We start from the raw sequence: 23,215 nt of genomic DNA, 5'->3' as shown, positions 1-23,215 counted from the left end.
TCTATAGCATTTTCTAAAGATTTTCTATAGCAGGAATGTTCTTTCTGCGCAAATTCGTATACTTCCTTGCATGTTTTTGTTAATAATCATTTTTGTTAATAATCATACTTACTTCTTAATCAATCACTGATGTTTAATCAAAAAATATCCTAATCAATCATTAATGTGTATCCCACTGATGATGACGATGTACCGATGTTGCATACTTAATGTATGTATATATTCTTAATCAATCACTGATGTTTAATCAAAAAAATCCTAATCAATCACTAATGTATATCCCACTGATGACGGTGCATCGATGTTGCATACTTAACACCATTTCTTCTTAATGTTGCGTATACGCAACACGAAGTTTAACTTCACAAAATCCAGTCAAAATGAACTTATTTCACAATTAGTCTAACACTTCGTGAAAAAAAATAATTACTAACGTCAGTAATTAATTATATAAACTTCATGTTGCGTGTACACAACATTGGGAAAAATAGGTTAATGAATGTATACTATGTTATAAAAAAAATTGAAGAACAACCTCCCTAGAAAACGAGTCAATAAGCACCTCTCTCTCACTCTCTCTTGCTTGCTCGCTTGCTCGCATTCGCTGCTGTCTGCTCTTCAGCGCTCTCGTAGTGCCCCTGCAATTCTTTAACTCGTTATTGGAGTTAACGACAGTTTCGTTATCGCTGTGCAGCTTTTCTACGGTATACAAAAGCTGCGCAACGATAATGAAACTGTCGTTAACTCCAATAACGAGCTACAGAATCCAGCTGCTGCGGCGCAATTCTTTAACTCGTTATTGGAGTTAACGAAACTGTCGTTAACTCTGTAACGGCCGAACTCCGCGGTTCGGTCGCTGCTACGCGTTTCGCGCGGATAAGGCTCGTCGGAGTCCGGATTCGAGGAGGAATAAAGCAGCGGGACACTTGATAACGGCAATTAAAATAACTTAGTTTTATCGTATGCTTATTGAGATACAAGAGTTCGGCCCCGAAGGCGGTGTCGCGGGTTGCGTCTATAAGGCGCGTCGGTACGGTACGGTGCGGTGCAGTGAGCGGTACAAGCGCTCGTACAGACGGATAGGCCGTGCAGAAGGCGGGGCCTATTACGTGACGCGTGTAGACGGTAACGACGGTAACGATGCGGTGATCGGTCACGCTGCGCGACGCTGGGCGTCTCGAACAATTATCGCCCAATACTTGCTTCGAAATCGCTCGCGTATAAATGGTCGCCGGACCGGAGATTTCGATTCTCGGTCGGACGCACGCACGCGAGTCGCGGGATACGCGAAATGATTTCGTCCGTCGGGGCCGAGGACTCTCGACAGAGGAGGCGTACGCACCTTCCCTTTTCCCTACGTTCGTGGAGGAAAGCGACCAAGTGCTGCGGACACTCAGCGGAGACGGCGGACACACCGTCCCGGGTTCTTGGTCGCTAGACGGATCGCCTAAAGGCTGAGTACGCTCAGCGGAGTTCGCCGACGGACGAACCCCTGGCTCAAGGCGGCGGGTAAAGGCGATAGACTATCGAGTACGCTCGACTGAGCACGCGTACACACGAGCCCAGGAAGACGGGAGACGGCCAAGTATCGAGAACGCTCGATCGAGACTGCGGACGCACAATCCCGTGTTCTTAGTGGCCGGTCGGGTAATCGGAAAGCGGAAGGCAGAGCGAAACGGTCCGGATATTCTCTCTTTCGGCATGAAGCGTCTAGATCGAATCGGCGGTACGGATCGGTCTGGTGACTAGAAGCTCGATCGCCGCCGTTTTCTAATTGATCGCGCTACGATTGATACGGCGGCGATCGAGCGGCGCGCCTATCGGCGCGAGGCACGGCGACGGCGCGTGATCGCGGCCGCGCGCGCTAGCGGCAGCGCGTGATAGCGGCGGCGCGATCGTCTCGGTATTTTTAGGGTGGCGCTCAGCGCCGTTCTTCGGCCCGACAGGTGGTTGGTCGGGCCGGTAGTAACGAGGTGCATCTGCGCCTCGTTACAACTCCAATAACGAATTAAAGAACCGCACCACTGGTGTCGGGAAAGCAATGTGCACGTTTTGCCTCACTCCTTCCTGTCCGACGTTTCTTACTGAATCGAAATTTTCCGTGATTGGTCTATGCTCTTAGATCCAGTCAAGAATAAGAATATAATAATGTTAAATTGAATTAATTTTACTGATACTTCTAAGGACAGTTTGAAAAAATAAATAAAAAGCAGAATCATTTACCAATGAGAAAGAGAGACTCGGAGAACGCAAAGTTATCAGTCTGCGCACAGATTGTTTGCTGAGAAGGACATCTTTAAAAAAAAAGTCATGATTACGTCATAATTCAAAAGTCTTTAAAATGTCTTAAAAATTATGTCATTTTTATGTAATAAATGATACGTCTGAAAAAAGACGTCGTTATGACATCATAATTTAAAAGTCTTTAAGACGTCTTAAAAAAGACGTAATTATGACGTAATAATTCATGTCTAAAAGATGTCTGAAAAAAGACATCATTATAATATCATAATTTAAAAGTCTCAAAGACGTCTCAAATAAGAAGTCTGAAAGACGTCTTAAACAAATCGTCTTAAAGACGTCTCAAATAAGAAGTCTAAAAGACATCTTAAACAAATCGTCCCAAAGACGTCTTAAACAAATCGTCCCAAAGACGTCTCAAATAAGATATCTAAAAGACGTCTTAAACAAATCGTCTTAAAGACGTCTCAAATAAGAAGTTTAAAAGACGTCTTAAACAAATTGTCTTAAAGACGTCTCAAATAAAACATCTAAAAGACGTCTTTTGAACAACGTCTTAAAGACATTTGAAATAAGACGTCTTTCAGACGTCTTTTGGGCAACGTCTTAAAGACATTCGAAATTAGACGTCTTTTAGACGTCTTTTGATAACGTCTTTAAGACATATGTGTTGTGTGGGTACAATATATTTATTATTATTATATATTATGCAATATAGTTTGTAAAAATTTTGTCCTTTAAAATAACATTAATATCTTTAGAATGCGACGATGTACTATTAATTATATTTTAAACCTTATGAAACCGCTTATTTAATAAGATCAAAACCAGGTCCCAAAATTATATCCATTGAAAAGCAATTTTTTATTTGCATATGTAAAATGGCTACACCAGATTCGTATCGGTCAGTAAAATTATGATTTAACTATTTTTATATCTAACATTATATCATTTTTAATAAATATGCAGAAATATACATGTGTGTGTGTATGTGTGTGTGTGTATGTGCGGTTACATAAAAAGAGATAGAGAAAAATCTTTAGAATTTTACATTCATGTAATTTATATATAGATCTATTTCTGAGAAATTTGATATTGGAAGAGCAACTGCATTAAGAAGTGTAAGGAGAGTTACAAGGGTACTCGTGCATCTTACTCCGATTTTTATCAAGTGGCCTAAAGAAGAAAGAATAGAAGAAGTTTTCAAAGGATTTGCTATGCTTAGTGCTTTTCCTAAAATAATAGGTTCGCTTGATGGCACACATATTAATATAAAAGTGCCAAGTATGAATCCTGAATGTTATTATTAAGTGTAAACTTTGCTTCCGCCGTTTTTTTCTGAAATTCGAGGCTTTATTGTAAAAAACTGGTTATACATTTATGATTCAAAATATTGTCCATCGCTGGTCACTACTTTCTCCAATCTTTCGGGCAGCGTACGAATCCCACGTTGAAAAAACTGGTTATCTTTTGAAGCGATCCACGAATCGATCTAATTTCTTACTTCTTCACAAGACCGGAAGTGCTGGTCAACCAGTGTGCCATTGATCGAAACAAGTGATAGTCAGAAGGAGCAACGTCTGGAGAATACGGCGGGTGGAGTAGGACTTCCCATTTCAACATTTCCAAGTATGTCTTGACCACTTTCGCAACATGGGGTCGAGCATTATCATGCTGCAAAATCACTTTATCGTGTCTCTCGTTGTATTGCGGCCGTTTGTCTTTCAATGCTCAGCTCAAACGCATTAATTGCGTTCGATAACGATCGCTTGTGATTGTTTCAGTCGGTTTTAACAGCTCATAATACACTACGCCGAGCTGGTCCCACCAAATACAGAGCATGACCTTGGAGCCGTGAATATTCGGTTTGGCCGTCGACATGGAAGCATGGCCGGGATATGCCCATGATTTTCTGCACTTAGGGTTATCGTAATAAACCCATTTTTCGTCCTCAGTCACAATGCGATGCAAAAATCCCTTCCGTCTTTGCCTTTCAAGCAACTGTTCACAAGCAAACAAACGCCGTTCAACATCTCTCGGTTTCAACTCGTACGACACCCAATTTCCTTGCTTCCGAATCATTCCCATGTCTTTGAGGCGTTTTGAAATTGCTTGTTGAGTCACTCCCAATGATCGTGCCAATTCTTCTTGACTTTGACACGAGTCTTCATTAAGTAATGCCTCCAATTCTGCATTTTCAAAAACCTTCTCTCTTCCATCGCTATGCTGGTCTTCGACGTGAAAATCATCGTTCTTGAAGCATTGAAACCACTCACGACACGTTCTTTCACTAATAGCAGCCTCACTATAAGTATTTGAGAGCATTCGGTGAGCCTCAACCGCAGAGTTCTTCATATTGAAGCAGAAAATTAAAACCTCCCGCAAATGACGAGAATTTGGCTCGTAAACTGACATTTTCAATCGAGAATAACTTTATGATGCAGATACAAGTCGATTAATGTTTCTATGGGATTATGTTGACAGATGCCCAAGTTTATTGCATGACGTCTATGATCTATTTATTTCGACCACTACTTACCGCTAAAGCCATCTATAGGAAAACGGCGGAAGCAAAGTTGTACACCTAATAATAAAGGACAGGTCATCATTCTATACAATTACAAGTAATTTATATTGTTTTAATTAGTATGTACAGGGTGTCTCCTATAAAACTATTTACGAGTTTCCCTATACAGGGTGTCCCATTTAACCTGACAAATCGTAATATCTGGAAAACTACATGTCGGATCAAAAAACGTGGGTAATGAAATTTGTTCGTCTCGAAGGGGGACATCCAATGATATCAAACTCGACCTCCCATCCCACTCCCGGGCGTGGGGGTGGGGGGGCAACTTTGAAATCTTAAATGGAAACCCCCATTTTTTATTGCAGATACGGATTCTACGCCACAAAGTACGTAAATTTTGTCCGAAACTTTTTTTTTATTCGTGATAGATGGCGCTGTAATCGCAAAAAATTAGATTTTCTGCAATTCTCCAGAAATGATCATTGGATTGAAAAATAAAAGAATACCTGTTCAATATATTTAAAAATATTTTTAAAAAACATAACGACAGTTATCCCCCCCATCCCCTCGGGGTGGGGATTCCTGATTAGTGCGAAATTTCTCGGACGCTCGCATGTAGATTATGAGCCACTGCAGCTAGTACTGGTATTTGATTATTTTCTTCACAAACAGTAGCTCTACGCGTTCTTTTCTTCAGTTGTACACTTCCATCAGTACAAAACTGTGTAACAACTCTAACGAAAGAAGAACGTGATCGTACTCTTTCAGGAAAACGCTCAGCATACAAATTGACAACATCGTCAAAATTTCTCCTACATTCGCCATAAATGAAAATCATTTTAATTTTTTCTTGCACAGTTACATAATCCATGATGCAAAGTCAGAAGAGAATGATAGTGGCATGGAACACTCTTCAAAAATTGATTAAGCACCTCTCCTGATTAGAAAGGTAAGTGTCTAATAATGATCGTCTCTTAAGTTCTATGGGCGCGGACGCCATCGTCCGCGCCCATGGAGAGATGCCACTAACAAATTAATTATGCAAAATCACCCCGATGATGAGAGGCGAGGGGACTCACCTAAAACAAGCACCCCGAAGGGAACAGAAAGTTACTACGTCCTCGTCGTTGTTCCTGGGTAACGCTAAAAGTAGTTTCTCGGAAAAATTCAACGCTATCTATCACGAATGAAAAAAATTGTTTCCATAAAAACTTTACGTAAAATCTAATTCTGCAATGAAAAATGTGGGTTCTCATTTGAGATTTGAACGTTACCACTCACCCTACCCCGAGGGGATGGGGGGGAATAACTGTTATGTTTTTTAAAAATATTTTTAAAAATATTAAACAGGTATTTTTTTATTTTTCGATCCAATGATCATTTCTGGAGAATTGCAGAAAGTCTAATTTTTTGCGATTACAACGCCATCTATCACGAATCAAAAAAAAAGTTTCGGACGAAACTTACGTATTTTGCGTATTGGCGTAGAATCCGAATCTGCAATAAAAAATGGAGGTTCCCATCTAAGATTCCAAAATTGCCCCCACCCCCCGGGAGTGGGGTGGGAGGTCGAGTTTGATATCATTGGATGTCCTCCTTCGAGACGAAAAATTTCATTACCCACTTTTTTTGATCCGACATGTATTTTTCCAAATATTACGATTTGTCAGGTTAAATGGGACACCCTGCATATAGTTACACTATAGTTACACTATATATTTTATATAGTTATATTATGTAAAATATTTGTATAAAATAGAATTTTGATTTTGTATATTTTTTTTTAATAGGCTATCTGTGACCACGAATTACGATTATTCATTGTCTCTGACTGCCGCTGAACACGTCGGCTCTGTCCATGACCAACGAGTATTTCGTTTATCCCCATACAGCACACACAATTGCAGCAATATTGCTGCAATGTTGCGACATTGCATATTGCAGTGCAATATTGCAGAGATATTGCAAAAATAATATTTTGCATTATTATATCTGCAATGTTGTAGCAACATTTCAAATTGCGGTTATTATTAAAAAATTATACAAAATATCGCTAAATGGAAGAGCACTTTTTCGTTCCTCTCGCTTAGCTCTACGCCCCTATGGAGTTGGTATGTTGCAATTATGGGGCACTTTGTATATTGCTCTAATTCTCATATTTAATCACCAATTATATTTAATCACTACGATTTTTGGTTTTACAATGATTTAGTTTTATATCCCAAACTTAGACGTCTTATTAATTCAAGAATAGTTACCACAAGTATTTAAGACCTGTATTATTTCAAATAGCAAGGTGGTATCTTATTGACGTTCTATTGAGTCAATAAAACAGCGTCTTTTTAAGATATCAACATGCTTTAAGGTATCAACAAGCGTTACAATTTATTCTTTGAAATATTACAGATCTTGGGAACTTTTTGTGACTATTCTTGTTTGATGTCAGAAATGAAAACAATGGTATATTAATCTTTTTTTTCATGTACGTTAAAATAAGAGATTTCCATAAAACGACACTTATGATCGATTTTACAAATTTGTAAAATGTTCTGAACACTTTTCTTTTGCTGTATGCTAATCATTCATTGTCAATAATTAGTGAAATTTATACAAATGTTGAGTTGAACATATTATCTCTCATGATTATTGTTACAAAATTTTTATGGAAAATTATTGATTGTCACAATAAGAGGAAAGCGTGTCCAAAATATTTTATAAATTTTTAGATCGATCACAAATATCATCCTCTGGAATATATCTATATAACAAAAACAATTTTTAACATACGATCTTTCGCTTCTACTGTCATTAAATAAAAATTTTCCAGGAGACTCAACACATATGGGGTGTCCCATTTTAAAGGACCTACTCAAATATCTAAAAAACACTGCGTTAAATCGAAAAATGTTTCAGACAAAAGTTATTTGGCTTGAAGGGGAACATAAGACAGCGACAACATTTTGTATGTAACATTTATAGATGGCGTCACTTTTGAGATATTCACCGATCTTCAATTTTCTTAAATAGAAATCTCAATCTCTTATTATATCATCTTTTTCTACCAACTAATTTGAATAACATTTTGTCTGAAACATTTTTTTATTTGCTTAATATTTTTTGAGGTATTTAAGGAAAACTTGGTAACTTTTTCAACATTTAACTTACGATATCTCGCTAACTATTTGTCGAAAGAAAAAATAGCATTAGACTTTTTTACTTTATTTACTAGTAAGAATATATTACTATAATAGTACCCTAACTTTTGTTAATTTTATAATTTTGAAATTTCCAAAGGTCGATAAATTAACAAAAGTTAGGGCACTATTATAGTAATATGTTCTTGATAGTAAATAAAATAAAAAAGTGATACTATTTTCTCTTTCGACGAATAGTTAGCGAAATATCATAAGTTAAATGGTGAAAGATTACCAAGTTTTTCTTAAATATCTCAAAAAATATTAAGCAAATAAAAAAATGTTTCAGACAAAAGTTGTTCAAATTAGTTGGTAGAAAAAGATGATATAATAAAAGATTGGGATTTCTGTTTAAGAAAATTGATGATTAGTGAATATTTCAAAAGTGGCGCCATCTATAAACAAAATGCTATCACTGTCTTATATCTCCCTTCAAGCCAAGCAACTTTTGTTTGAAACATTTTTCGATTTAACGCAGTGTTTTTGAGATATTTGAGTGGGTCTTTTAAAATAGGACACCCTGTATATACATACATATACAGGATGTCTCAGAACTTTGGGATACGGGCTCCGTAGGGACATAGAGATAAGTGAGAGGAATAAAAAATTCCTCTACCATAATGTGAAAATCGTAATAGTTTTTTAGTAATAACCGCGTAAAGTTTGGCGTTTTCCACGCCCAGCGCGGCCTATAGACGCTCGGCGGCAAGCTGTATGCGTAGAGGCTGAGCGATAACGCGGCTTGCGCTGATCGTCGCGCGGCGTCAAAGCGCCAAAGCGCCATCGCGACAGTCAGCGCGAGACGCGTTATTGCTCAGCTCCTACACACACAGCTTGCCGCGGAGCGTTTATAGGCCACGATGGGCGTAGAAAACGCCAAACTTTACGCGGTTATTACTAAAAAACTATTACGATTTTCACATTATGGTACAGGACTTTTTTGTTCTTCTCACTTAGCTACATATCCCTACGGAGCCCGTATCCCAAAGTTCTGAGACACTCTGTATACAAGGTGTTCGGAATGTGATCATTAATATTTTGTGTACTGGTAGATTGAGTGCAGCCGAGAAGAAAAATCATGTACCATAATGTCAAATTAGCAATAGTTATCGAGTTATTAATTGAAACATGTGAGACAATGAGCGCGTAGAGAGCGTTGGGCGGCCGCCTCTTGTCGCTTGCGCTCGCTCACTCGTCGTTTGTGCTCGCTCACTCCTCGTCACGCGCGCACGCCTCTTGTTGCTTACGGTTGCCTCTCGCCGCGCGAGGTAAGCCGTCTTCTTATATACAGAGCTCGTCCTGTCGCTTTCTCGTGCGCTCATTCGTTTACACATTTTAATTAATTACGGAATAAATGTTGAAAAAATTGTAAAATGGCACAGGACTTTTTTAATTGTTTTAATGAGTTCTACCAGTACACAAAATATTAATGATCACATTCCGGACACCCTGTATATATATATTGTTACGTCCCCTGGAATTTTATTGGATTCAATACAATTTATTTGATAACATGGATATGACTATGAGGAAAGCGCCCCGTACGGAGAACAATACACGGTTTACGAAACACATCGAACGACATAGAGGAAGACAAATATTGTTTATTAACTTGGATATCGAAAGGCTTACTGTGATCGGATGGCTGGAACGTCACTGTTTAGGCGTCCGACGGAACAGGAGGAGCCCTCGTACGTGCCCGCGTTCCTCCCAGCTGAGATGACGGAACGTCGAACGCTCGTGATATCGTACTCCCGGCTTCCGAAAGTCGCGTCTGTCTTTTCTTGTACGAATTAATTAAGAAGATCGTGAAATTGGTTGAAGTCACGAATACACTTGGTTGCAACAATTGTAATGAGAAAGAACCAGAAAGAAAAAAAAGGAGATATGCGAGAATATGAGAGACCGTCACGAGATGATGGAACTTGAAGATTCTCTAAGTACAATAGTTAAGGAGAGACTTGTGAGCACGCGTCCGAAACGTGTGACGGCCTCAACGAGAGTGAAGAAGCGGGCGGTTCGCCGACGGGCCGAGGAGTCCTTCTTCTTTGTGTCGGAGCAAGACGCGAGTTACTCGATCTCCGGATGCAACAACGATAAGAACTCCGCCAAAGTGTCGCCTAAACAGTTCGGTTATCTTAGAATGAAAACGTTCACAATTTTATAGTCAACCGCGGGTGGACAATAATGCGGCAATCGCGAATTTAGGTACGACGCTTTACAATGATAGGCCAAGGAAGCGTTCCTGGCGAATTCGGCGCAACAAGTTTAATAATTTTAACGGAGAGTGGCAAATGGGGGTAGTACAATTTTATAATAATAGGTTTTTACTTCTTTACACTACATTTCTAACGCTTTGATCTAATAACCGGATAATATGTAAAGTTTAGCAAGATGTCGGATGAAAGAAACAAGGTGGAGAATTACGACGCGATATGTCTTGTCTTCCATCCGAGATTCCTGAGAGCGAAGCTGGGTCGTGCTGCTGACGCAAAACAGTTACGAGATTCGTAGAATCTCAATGCTTATACTGCAGAGTTATAAAGATAACGATTAGAAAAGTTGTTAACGGTTATAACACAACTTTCCCACACTTAGTGCTTATTTTTATTGTTAAGAAGCAAGAGATGGGGAAGCTGCATAGTCTGTCCGCTAGGATAAAAATAATTTGGAATAATAGTAAGAAATAATAGCCAAGCCCTCGCGCAACTGGGCTGTTATTCTTGAGACTACGTAAGCAATGATAAAGCATACGCGCGCTGTAGAAAACGACGTGTCAAATTAACATAGAACAGAAGTGCCGAAAAGAAAGAAAACAGAAAAGAGTCACACAATTCATACGTTGAGTCTGGCACATAAAATGTGTCATCCAAAATCGATATATTAAATTAACACACGCCGGTGTCGGAAATTTAACACAAGGTTTTCCATATACAAAGGAATAGTAAAAGGCATTAAAGCTAACGCATTAACTTAAAATAAAATGCTAGTCACAATTACAGGTCGCCGTTACGAATGTCAACATAATATAATCCTAGTCCATATCGAACGAGGGAGGGGAGAACCGGAAGTTTAGATTGCAAGATGTACCGCTCGATAAAGATAAAAAAAGAAATAAGAAAAAGGGGGGAAAAGTAGGAGCTGAGACGTAACAATATAAAGCATTATTGCATACAAATTATATTACAAATGTTGCTGCAATGTTACACTGTAATGTTACTGCAATATTTCATTGCAATATTGCTGCAAGCGGACATTTTACTTTTGCTGCAAGATTGCAGCAACATTGCAGCAACATTTTGCATCGTTTCTGCAATGTTGCAATCTTGCAAAACAACGTTGCTGCAATGTTGCTACAACGGTGCTGTGCTGTATGGGTCCAAAGTATCTGAATTTACACAAGATCCAGAGAAGTTTCTGCATTATAGTCATTTAGTAGCCGACGCTGCTTATTCCCTCCATAATCATGTGATGATACCATATCGAGATAATGGACACCTTTTTTTTTTTTTTTTGATAACGCAGGAGAAACCCATCATGAGTACCCTCCGCTCCCTGGGAGGGACAGAGGGTTATGTGAGACTCTTACTCACTAAAACTCCTGCGGGATGTCTACCAGTCGGACCGAGATGGGGGGAGTCAAGGGAACTGCGCCAGCATTCCCTCCCCGACAAGATAATGGTCACCTAACCTATAAATAAAAAAATTATAACTTCTATCACTCATCTGCTAGAACAATAATCGAACGAGCATTCGGATTATTGAAAGAAAGATTCCGCAGTTTACTTACTGTTCTTGATATGGACCGTATAAATTGTATACCAGATTTTATTTTGGTATATTGTGTCTTGCATAATATTTGTTTTTTAAGGGATGACGATTTTACAGTCACAGATTTGGAAGTCGTAGAAAACGATTGTAACATACACCCGATTGAATGCGCAAATAGAAACGCAGGCCATCTTAAACGAGATGTTATTTGTAATAACTTAATAATGCGAAATATATAAGATATAACTTAAAAAATGTAATATCCGTATTATTATACATTAACTTAATTTCCTTAACTCAAACAAACTTAAATGCATACAAATATTAAAGAACAATTAAGATTTATTTTGGACAACTTGTAACTTAAATATAATATAAACTTTGGTATTCTTTAAACTTATATAAAGTATCTCTCTCTGATTTAAGTCGGTAACATCCATATCATTAACTTAATTTTCTTAACTCGAACAAACTTAAATATATAAAAATATTAAAGAACAATTAAGGCTTCTTAAAAATATCAATCAATTCTTTAAATGATATTAATATTTGTTGGCGAATCTCCAGATTTTCTTGGTGTCTTCTTTCCATCGTAAGTTCTGTTTTATGTCTCATTCCTGTTAGTTTTTCGACTATATGTTCCATAGCATATGTTTGTCGGTTTTTCTCTAAATAAAGCAAATAATATAACAGTAAATTAAACTAATTTAAATAATAACATCAAATTTAATAACTTATTGCACTTTTGTTTTTCATTGCTAGATGTGTTGCACTCTGATTCTGATAATGTTCTTTTACCAGTAGATGACACAGTCGTTACAGGTGACATAAACAGTTTATTCCCCAATAAATCATCCATATGCTAAAAAAGAAAGAATAGATTAAATTTCCTATCTTTTTAGAAAAATAAATTAATATTAAACAAATATATTACAGAAAAATACGGCCATGTTCTCGTCGCATTGCCCGATTTATTATTGTGATCTTTTATAGCTTTGTATGTATGCTTTAAACCGGAAAATTTCGGTAAATACTGAGGGCCAGTTACATTGTAACCATATTTCTTCATTATCTCTGTTATAAAAATCTATGCTTTCTTTTGCGATATTTTTCCACTTAGAAAATCATTCTGACGTATACGATATTCTTCTATTAATAGTAATATTGCTTCATGTGGCCATTTATATGCTACATAAATTAATATCTTATGAACAATTGTAGAAATTAATAAATATCAGTAAAAAAATATTTAGGAAATATCTCCAATTCCTTTTGGTGATATATTTTCGTCTGTTTCTTTCTCTGGATTTATTTCTTTGGATTCAATATCTGTTGCGTCATTAGAACTGTCTGTGTATTAAAATATACATTTCAATTTATATAATACATATATATATATAACACATCGATCAATAAGTCCTGGGACTAACCAACAAATGGCGCCTCTAATAACAAATCCATATCATTCTCAGTTAGTACCAACCTTTAGAATTTACGTGTCAAATTTTCATGACATTCCGACATTGTGTCATTGAGTTACAGTGGTTTTAGTGACGCTACACCGTGTCACAAGTCGATGGTAACGATGGCCAAATTGCATGAGTTGAACTTCGAATTGCTTCCGCACCCACCGTATTCTCCAGATTTGGCCCTCAGCGATTATTGGCTGTTCGCAGACCTCAAGAAAGGTGCTCCAAGGAAAGAGATTTGGCTCCAATGAAGAAGTGATTGCTGAAACTAATGCCTATTTTGAAACCAAAGATCTACACGGTTGGCATAGAAAAGTTAGGAAAGCGTTGGAATGAATGTATCGCTCTTGAAGGAGACTATGTTGATGAATAAAGAAGAATTTTGGCAAACAAATGTTGTTTTAGTAGTTAGTTCCGGGACTTATTGATCAATGTGTTACATATTTATATATATATAAAACATACATATACGTGTGCATGAATAATATGTATTGTTAAGTTATTGTATATTGATAAGTTAAACTGAAACAAAATATACTTATTTCACTTTAACTTATTGCACCAATATATATTAGTTCAAAAAATTCTTTGAAAAAAAGCATATCTTATGATGGCACAAAAGGTATTAAAGCTGAAAATTATTAATATATTCCATTTATTGAGTCCGTGTACAATTAAGTCAGATATTGATTCGCTCTTTTCTTTATAAGGCAAACAAAAAACAAAGAGAGAAAGTGTGACTCAATTTGAAGTCAATAAACTGAATATATTTAGTAAATCGCAAGTATCAGTAACATAATTAATATTAGAATATTAGCTCAAATATATAGTATATTGTATAACAGTTATATGTTATATAACACACATATAATGTAATTGTTACATTACATACCACATATTTGAGCTGACATTGTAGCATCGATATTGTTACTAATATTTGTGTTTACTAGGTACAAGATATCTATAGTTGTGGAAAACTTACAATACATTTTGATTGCTTCGTTTAGTTTCTCACTAGCAAAATAAATATCTGTAAAGGGAAATAATTCACATAGAGAGCAAGGAAAAGAAGTAAATTATCAACTATCAACTATCAAGTTTATCAGGTAATTATCAAGTTTACCAAGTAATTATCAAGAAAATAGTAAAAAAAAGAAAAATCGAAAGAGACAGTTAACTTTTAACTAGTGAGATGGGATCTGAGAGACTCCATGCATTTCATTTCATATTAACTTGTAAGATTTTAGATATTGTCGTGGCCTTAGGTTTCGGGTTCGTTCGTGGTCTTAGGGATTGGGATCTCGAGCTTCGCTGGTCCAGCTGAGATAGAAGTAGTCGGTCGTACAAAAGAAGATAGCGTTTATTCGTTCCTCCTTATACTTGCGCTTACGTACTAGTGTAGAATAACGGACCCGGATTTATATGTTAACTATCGAGACGCTCAGTTCTCGGTTCAATCTTCTATCTTCTTCTTCGGCTCCAGTCTTATACCAGGTATGTAAATATGAAACCAGAATTTTTGTATAGAAAATATACGTTTATTGTATGAAAATGATAAAAAATATTTTATTCGAAGTATTGCCATCGCTAGCTATACATTTTTTCCCACCTGTCTGACAATTTGTGAATGCCACACCAAAAAAACTGTTGCTCTTTTGAGGCAAACCAGTCATCGAGCCATTTTCGTACATTTTCGTAAGAAGTGAAGCGCTGCTCAGCAAGTGCATGTCCCATCGATGCAAATAAGTAGTAATCGGACGGAGCCAAGTCTGGTGAGTAAACCGCATGCGAAAGTATTTCCCAACTACACGCCTCAATCGTTTCCTTGACCAATTTTGCTGTGTGTGATGGTGTATTATCATGAAGCAAAATCACTTTGTGTTGCCTTTTTTGATATTCTGGTCGTTTTTCACGCAAAGCTTGATTCAAATCGATCATTTGTTGTCGGTAGCGTTCAATATTAACGGTTTCGCCAGGTTTTAGCAGCTCATAATAGATCGCACTCTTCTGATCCCACCAAACACAGAGCATTGTCTTCCGTCCATAGCGATTTGGCCTTGCAGTCGATGTCGATGGTTCGCTTGGAGTTACCCATGATCTTTTACGCTTAGGATTCTCAAAATATATTCATTTTTCATCGCGTCACAATTCGATGGAGAAATGACTGTCTTTTGTACCTGGCGAGCAGCATTTCGCAAGAAGTTTTTCGGTTTTCCTGCTGTCTTTCATTCAGTTCATCTGGAACCCATTTTCCCATCTTCTGGATCTTTCCCATGGCTTTCAAACATATGGAGATGTTCTTTTCGTGTCAGATTTAGTTGATTCGCGAGTTGTTGTTGCGTTTGAGCGTCATCCTCATCCAACAATGCTTGCAATTCGGTGTCTTCAAACTTTTTCGGTGGTCTTTCACGTTTTTCGTTTCTCACGTAAAAATCGCTACGTTTGAATTTTTTAAACCACTCAAAGCACTGTGATTTATCAAGAGCGTGCTCACCGTAAACTTCGAGAAGCATTCGATGCGATTCTGCAGCAGTTTTCCTCAAATGGTAACAGAAAATCAATGCTGTCCGCAAATCGTAGCTTCCAGGCACAAAATTCGACATGTTCAACGTTATTACAAACTATGCTGTTGTATGAAACTTGTATTATTGTGAGTTGAAAATCTTTGTCAGATGTCAACAAATGAAAATGGCGCCAATGACGCAGTTTGACGGTACTACCAAGGCGTGCAAACTCTTATGGAGCGAAAATGATTAGCGTTAGCAGCACTCTCTGAGATGGGACATGTGAGAGATCGGAACTAATTTGTGGCCGCCATATTGCTACAGTTGCGTTCGCTTTAATGCTTTAATACTTTAAGCCAGAGCTCGGCAAAATGTGCACGCGACGGCCGATTTTCGACTATCTCCGCCCACCGCTATTCCCTTTACCTCGCCGCTCCGCGCACTGCCTATAAGCCGCTTGAGCCTCAGGAGCGTGTTTCCAATAGTTTTCACGTCACCCATGAGGTACTATTGTTGACGCGTTTTTTTTTTTAAGTGGTATCCCCAGGGGCCTTTTCATTTTTCGAAAATGAAGTTTATAAAAAATTAGAAGTGTTCTTCTTTAAGCGACGATTCCTTACCACGTCTTATGTGGCTCGCTACATGCAATATCCAAATTGACGTTTCCACTCTTACCAATAAAAGACGTCGAAAATCGAATTGAATATTCTTCATTTAACATATTTTATTTCGCTTCTGTTCAATTAGTTACCCAGATAGCCAAACTTGCGCGAACAGATTTCGAACAAAGCCTGCTATCATAGTTTGATGGCAAATAGGCAACAAATTTAACGCAGAATCTGTTATATCAAATTATGTCGCCAATCTGCGGTCAAATATGTGCCAGATCCTGTTGTCAAATATTTGACGGCAGATTTGTAGCAAAAACCGCGCAAGACTTGCAGTAATTTGACGGCAGATTGGCGGCAGAAACTGAGCAAACTCTACGTGTAGTTTGGCAGCAGGACCTGCGCGGTTTCTGCCGACAATCTGCTCGCACGGCCTGTCATACAGGTCCTGTCGACAAAACACGAGCCTAATGAGGACACAGATGGCTATGGTTTTGATGTGGAGATCTGATCGAAATTAGCGTCAATCTGCACGCATTCTATTAGCATTTTGCTTACTGGGTACGGGTTGTTACAGTCATCAGTGGATTAGGCTTACTGGGGATACCACTTAAAAAAAACTCGTTAACAATAGTACCTCATGGGTGACGTGAAAACTATTCGAAACACGTTCCTGAGACTCGAGCGGCTTGTAGGCAGCGCGCGGAGCGGCGAAGTAAAGGGAATAGCGGTAGGCGGAGATAGTCGAAAATCGGCCGTCGCGTGCACATTTTCTCGAGCTCTGCTTTAAGCCTTCAATAAGAAAAAAAAATGTCTTACGAAGAGAAGGTGTTACGAGGAAGAAGCACGAGAAGAAGCAGGTGCGAGAAGGAAAAACTTTTAGTATTACTGCCAGTAACGACAACCAAAGTGTAAGTTTTGTTTTTATATATTGTATTGTATTTATATATAAATATTATGCATTAGTATAATTGTCCACTTTTTACTCACAGAGACTAATAAGCAAAAAATAAAAGTAAGCTTTGCAATATGCTAACATAGCAAGAGCAAGTTTGATAAAGATTGTAGAAATTCTTAGCAATGCATGCCTGCATCAAGTTTGTGCTCAGTTGCTGCTGTTAATCTGCTGCTAAAAAATTTGATACACCTTGTGAACGAGCTATTTCAGCAAATTGATGACTGAAAACAAGAAGAATATGTTATGACTATCCTTGAACGTAATATCAAATCATGTTATATTAGCTGGTTGGTTTTTGAACATGAGCTGCATGCAGGCTAGATAGCTAAAATTTATTCACGGAATCTACTATATATATATATATAATTTGTGAAGATATTTATGTACTCTCTCTCTCTCTCTCTCTCTCTCTCTTTCTCTCTCTCTCTCTCTCTCTCTCTCTCTCTCTCTCTCTCTCTCTCTCTCTCTCCCTCTCTCTCTGTCTCTCTCTCCCTCTCTCCCTCTCTCTCCCTCTCTCTCCCTCTCTCTCCCTCTCTCTCCCCCTCTCTCCCTCTCTCTCCCTCTCTCTCCCTCTCTCTCCCTCTCTATCCTCGAGAATCCTACAAAGCCAGATTTTGCAATCCGGCCGTCAAAAATTTATCATACATTAATAAAGCGTTCGCTGTACCAAGCGTCGCTGAGAGTCACTCGAAATTTTACGAGATGCAATATTTCGTCTCTTTGACGATACGTATTATTACCAAATTGTTACAGCATCTTCTTCGTATTATTCCCGAAATCAGTACAAAACTGGATTTTGCAATCCGGTCGTCAAAAATTTATAATATATAAATAAAGCGCCCGTCGTACCAGGCGTTGGAGCGAATCAATTGAAAATTCATTGTAGGAGATGCAAAATTTCACCTCTTTGACGATATGTTTCACCGCCAAATTGTTATAGCATCTTCTTTGAACTATCCCCGAGAAACCTACAGAACCAAATTTTGCAGTCAGGCCATGAAAAATGTATCATAAATAAATAAAGATGTATGAAGCGTCGGAGCGGATCACATATAATAGCATTGTACAAAATGAGATATATTCCTTCACTGATGTAATATATCATCATCATATTGTTATAGCATATATCTAAAACTATTCGCAAGATCCTCACAAAGCCAGATTTTGCAATCGGACTGTCTAACTTTTGTTATAAATAAATAAAAATGTATCATGCGTCAAAGTGGATCATGCGAATACAATTTCACAAGAAGAAATATTCCGCCTTGTTGGCGTAATATATATGTAACCGCGGAATTGATATGGAATATTCCTTGAACTATTATCGAGGTCCCTACAGAGCCAGATTTTCATTCCAACCGTCAAAAATCATATATTAATAAAGCGTTTGTCGTATGAAACATCGCAGCGAGTCCTGCGAAGTACCATGTTACAAGAAAAAATATTTTACTTCTTTGCTGTCATATAACAGCACCAAATTGTTATAACATATTCCTCGATCTATCCTCGAGGTCTTTACAAAGCTAGATATCGCAATCAGGCCGTCTAACATTTATCATATATAAAAGACTGTACCGGACATTGCAGCATGTCACGTACAATACAATTTTGCATCATGAGAAATATTGCCTCGTTAACGTAATATATCACCATTAAATTGTTCGGCCGTTTTCCTTGTATTATATCTAACGTCGCTATAAAGCAGGATTTTGATTATTAACGCACATATATATATATATATATATATTATAAGCGACTGTACGGGACAACAAGTAACTGTTATCTGTTAACTCCTATAAGTAACTATAGGAACCATTAAAGTTGTTGTAATATTAGAAGTTTACTAATGAATTTATTTTTATTTTTTATATTTCAGGACCGATTTTGTAAATATATATGGGGGGGGGCAGGGTACCAAATTTCAAACATAACAGGTAAAAAATCTTGAACACTATTGTTACGTCCTAGAGGAGGAACGCAATTTTTTCGTTCGCGAGTAAGGCGAACCTCGTTCATACACGCGTGTCAGTGGACGGGTCAGAGACCCGACGGGTCCCTTTACTCGGGCACCGACGTACGACGAGCGATTCGTTTTTCGGTCAGGGACGCGAATCCCTTTACCGGGGATAGGACCATGAGTTGACTGTTGGAAGGGTGGGGTGATTTTGAAATTAACTGATGGAAATAAATTAATACCAAATTTATTAAAATAAGAGTGACAACAGAAAGTTATGCGGCGCGGTTTATTACAATTTACTTGAATGATGTTGTGTGTATGTGTGTGTGTATGAGAAGTGAAAGAAGGAGGAAATAATAAAAAAAAAAGGAAGGAATATGAGTAAAGAGTTAGTAAGCAAAGAAAATGTAACTTACTGGTGATTCCTGGGATGCGAGAAATGGACAAGATATAACGGTTGATAGGCGGCTCCTGCTCTGTAGGTTGGGATGGGTTGTGCGACTCTCTTCCAATTGTCCAATTATGGCACAATAGCACTGATTCTAAATTTTTATTTTTGTCCCCAAAAAAAAATAAGACAGAAGACGTAAGAGTATGTGTAGTGCCGAAACAAAACCGAAGATGAATTTGAGTCTAAGGACGCGTTTTTACAGGTCTGACTTTTGAATCTAGAATCTAAATGAATGTGAATATGCTCTTTTTCCTGTCTCTCAGAATAGAAGTAGAAGTAGTGTCGCGGAGGCGGATTACCGCGGTTTTTACAGTGATAATCGGAGGCAGAAGCTATCAGGGGGGGTAGAGAGATGGCCTTTGAGGAAGGGGTGAATTGGTCTTAGTGGGAAAAAGTCTCAGCCATTAGCGAAGTTAAAAGACATCGTGGAAGGAGACAGTTAGTTTTTGGAGATATGAATATGGAAGGGCTAAAGGGTGGAGCGTGGGTCATAGTTTTAGGTGGATATGATATGATTGGCTGAATGAATTAGGCGCGACAAGCGTGGAGGTGGTGGATTCTTGAGATAGAGAAATGTATACAAGTGGCCGGGTGGAAAAATCAAAATGCCGTAAATCAAAGGCTGAGATCAGATTTTACGACTATCAGTGAAGTAAGCTTTGTTGGTTGACTGATAGGCAACTTATGGTTTTGGATTGGGAAGATGTAAGTTTCAAGTTTTAGAGCAGGAATGCTCTGTGTTGCTTTGTTTTATTGAAGGTTTGTTAGCGCGGAGTTTCAAATTTTTATAGCTAGGACGACGGACACACTTGGCGAACACTACCCAGATTTAAACTTTAAACGAAGACGTAGATTTTTACAACAGGGCACTGTTTCCTGTTATGGAATTTTCCCGAATCGCCTTTCATTTGGCGCGACGGCTGTTCGCCAGATGGGTCTGTTTCCTAATTTATATTTATATATGTATATATTCCTATTATAGTTATATTAGGAGAATATAAATCCGCGAGAGGAAAGAATTTTTACTAATTAAATCTACAGGACGTAGCACTATGAAAGATACTAAAAAAAGCTAAAATACGTGTCCCATATTTTCGAAGAGGAAACAGAATGGCATTATCAGTTTTTTATATGGAGGGCATTTTCAAGGTGAGTTGAAGGTCAACTTAATTTTTTTAAATAGAAAACCCAATTTTTTATCATATATTCTTTTTCTACCAATTAATTTTAACAACTTTTGTCTGAAACATTTTTTATTTGTCTAATATTTTTTGAAATATTTAATATTTAAGGAAAACTTGGTAACTTTTCCAACATTTAACTTACGATATCTCGCTAACTATTCGTCGACAGAAAAAATAGTATTAGACTTTTTTACTTTATTTACTATCAAGAATATATTATTATAATAGTCCCCTAACTTTTGTTAACTTATAGACCTTTGGAAATTTCAGAATTATTACATTAACAAAAGTTAGGACACTATTACAGTAATATATTCTTGATTATAGCAATATATTCTTAAATGTTGAAAAAGTTACCAAGTTTCCATTAAATATTTCTAAAAAATATTAGGCAAATAAAAAATGTTTCAGATAAAAGTTCAAATTAATTGGTGGAAAAAGAAGATATAATAAAAAATTAGGCTTCCAACTTAAAAAAATTAAGTTGACCTTCAACCAACTTTGAAAATGCCTTCCAAATAAAAAATTGATAATGCCATTCTCTTTCCCCTTCGAAATCATGGAATACGTGTTTTAGCTTTTTTTAATATCTTTCATAGTTTTCCAGATTTCTTACCTGTTACGTTTGAAATTTAGCACCCTATATATACAGGGTGTCCCATTTTAAGTGTCCACCCCAAATATCTCTCTTATTCTTTATTTTAGAGAAAAATGGTTCAGACACGTTTTGTATGGTTTCGAGGGGGCCATAAGATGGTGCCATTGATTTGACCTTGAAAAGTCATTTGAAGGTCACGTGAAGGTTATCACAATTTTTTTAGATGAAACCCCCTATTTTTTATTACATATTCTTGTAGCTGACCTCGAGAGCTTCCCAAAACACTATAATCAAATGTTTTCTGGTGAAGTACTTTTCGAGTTATAAAGCTCCAAATTTACAAAATTTTGATAAAAATACAAAATATTTCGTAAAACATTTACTTTCCGATAGTCTTATTTTACATGATCCAACCAGTCAAAGCTCGGATCTTGTCTTGAGTGGCTGGATCATGCTCGGATCTTGCATTGACTGGTTGGATCATGTAAGATAAGACTATCGGAAAGTGAATGTTTTACGAAATATTTTGTATTTTTATAAAAATTTTGTAAATTTGGAGCTTTATAACTCGAAAAGTACTTCACCAAGAAACATTTGATTATAGTGTTTTGGGAAGCTCTCGAGGTCAACTACAAGAATATATAATAAAAAATAGGGAGTTCCATCCAAAAAAATTGAGATAACCTTCACGTGACCTTCAAATGACTTTTCAAGGTCAAATCAATGGTACCATCTTATGACCCCCTCGAAACCATACAAAACGTGTCTGAACCATTTTTCTCTAAATTAAAAAATAAGAGAGATATTTGAGGTGGACACTTAAAATGGGACACCCTGTATATTTACAAAATCGGTCCTGAAATATAAGAAATAAAAATAAATTCATTAATAAACTTCTAATATTACAATAACTTTAATGGTTCCTACAGTTACTTGTAGGAGTTAACAGTTAACAGTTACATGTTGTTGTCCCGTACAGTCACTTATAATATATATATGTGTTAATAATCAAAACCCTGCTTTATAGTGACGTTAGAAATAATACGAGGAATACAGCCGAACAATTTGATGGTGATATATTACATTAACGAGACAATATTTCTCATGTCCCAAAATTGTATTGTACGTGACATGCTGCAATGCCTGGTACAGTCTTTTATATACGATAAATATTCCAAAATTGTATTGTACGTGACATGCTGCAATGCCTGGTACAGTCTTTTATATACGATAAATGTTAGACGGCCTGATTGCGAAATCTGGCTTTGTAGAGATAGGCGGCTTCGGCACCACCGCCGCTGCTACCGGTCCCCTCTTCGGGTCGGGGGCCGGTTGAGGAGGGAACTTCTTCTCCTTCTTCCTCTCCTTCCTTTTCTCCTTCCTCCCAACGACCCTGCTCCATGTCTCTGGACCTGAAACAGGTTTCTAGGAGGCGGTCGCCGGAATTACCTCTGGGGTCCCTGGGACTTGGCCTGTTGTTGGGCCTTCATTCTTCTTCCCCTTCTGGTTTTCTAGCTGCCAGGATTCGCCGTTGCGCCCTTTCGATCCTGGCCCTTCCCTTCCGCTGCCTTGGGCGGAGCCTTTTTTATAGCCTGGGGGGTCACTCTACTCCCTCCTGGCCCGGTGTTGGGATCGCTAGACTTCTGGCCTCCATCCTCAGTTCTCATCCTGCTGTTTCCGCTTGATTCTCGCCTCCCGCTCCTTCCTTGTCTCTCTCCTTTTCTGGGCAGGAGTCCTCTCCTTCTCGCCGAAG

The 23,215-nt window shown here is 37.8% G+C and overlaps 1 protein-coding gene across 1 annotated transcript; it reads right to left on the bottom strand.

Moving 5' to 3' along the window:
• Positions 1-12,234: 12,234 nt before the first annotated feature.
• On the bottom strand, positions 12,235-22,952 carry LOC112590694 (trihelix transcription factor GTL1-like). The gene is given in 5 exon segments (XM_025308030.1): positions 12,235-12,401; positions 12,475-12,595; positions 12,668-12,921; positions 13,164-13,216; positions 22,912-22,952. Coding segments are annotated over 5 exon segments (636 nt in total).
• Positions 22,953-23,215: the final 263 nt, after the last annotated feature.

The sequence above is a fragment of the Harpegnathos saltator genome, unplaced genomic scaffold (assembly GCF_003227715.2).
Source record: "Harpegnathos saltator strain DR-91 unplaced genomic scaffold, Hsal_v8.6 scaffold134, whole genome shotgun sequence".
Lineage (NCBI taxonomy): Eukaryota > Metazoa > Arthropoda > Insecta > Hymenoptera > Formicidae > Harpegnathos > Harpegnathos saltator.
Note: the sequence above shows the minus strand (reverse complement) of the source record. Positions and strands in the feature narration are given on the sequence as shown.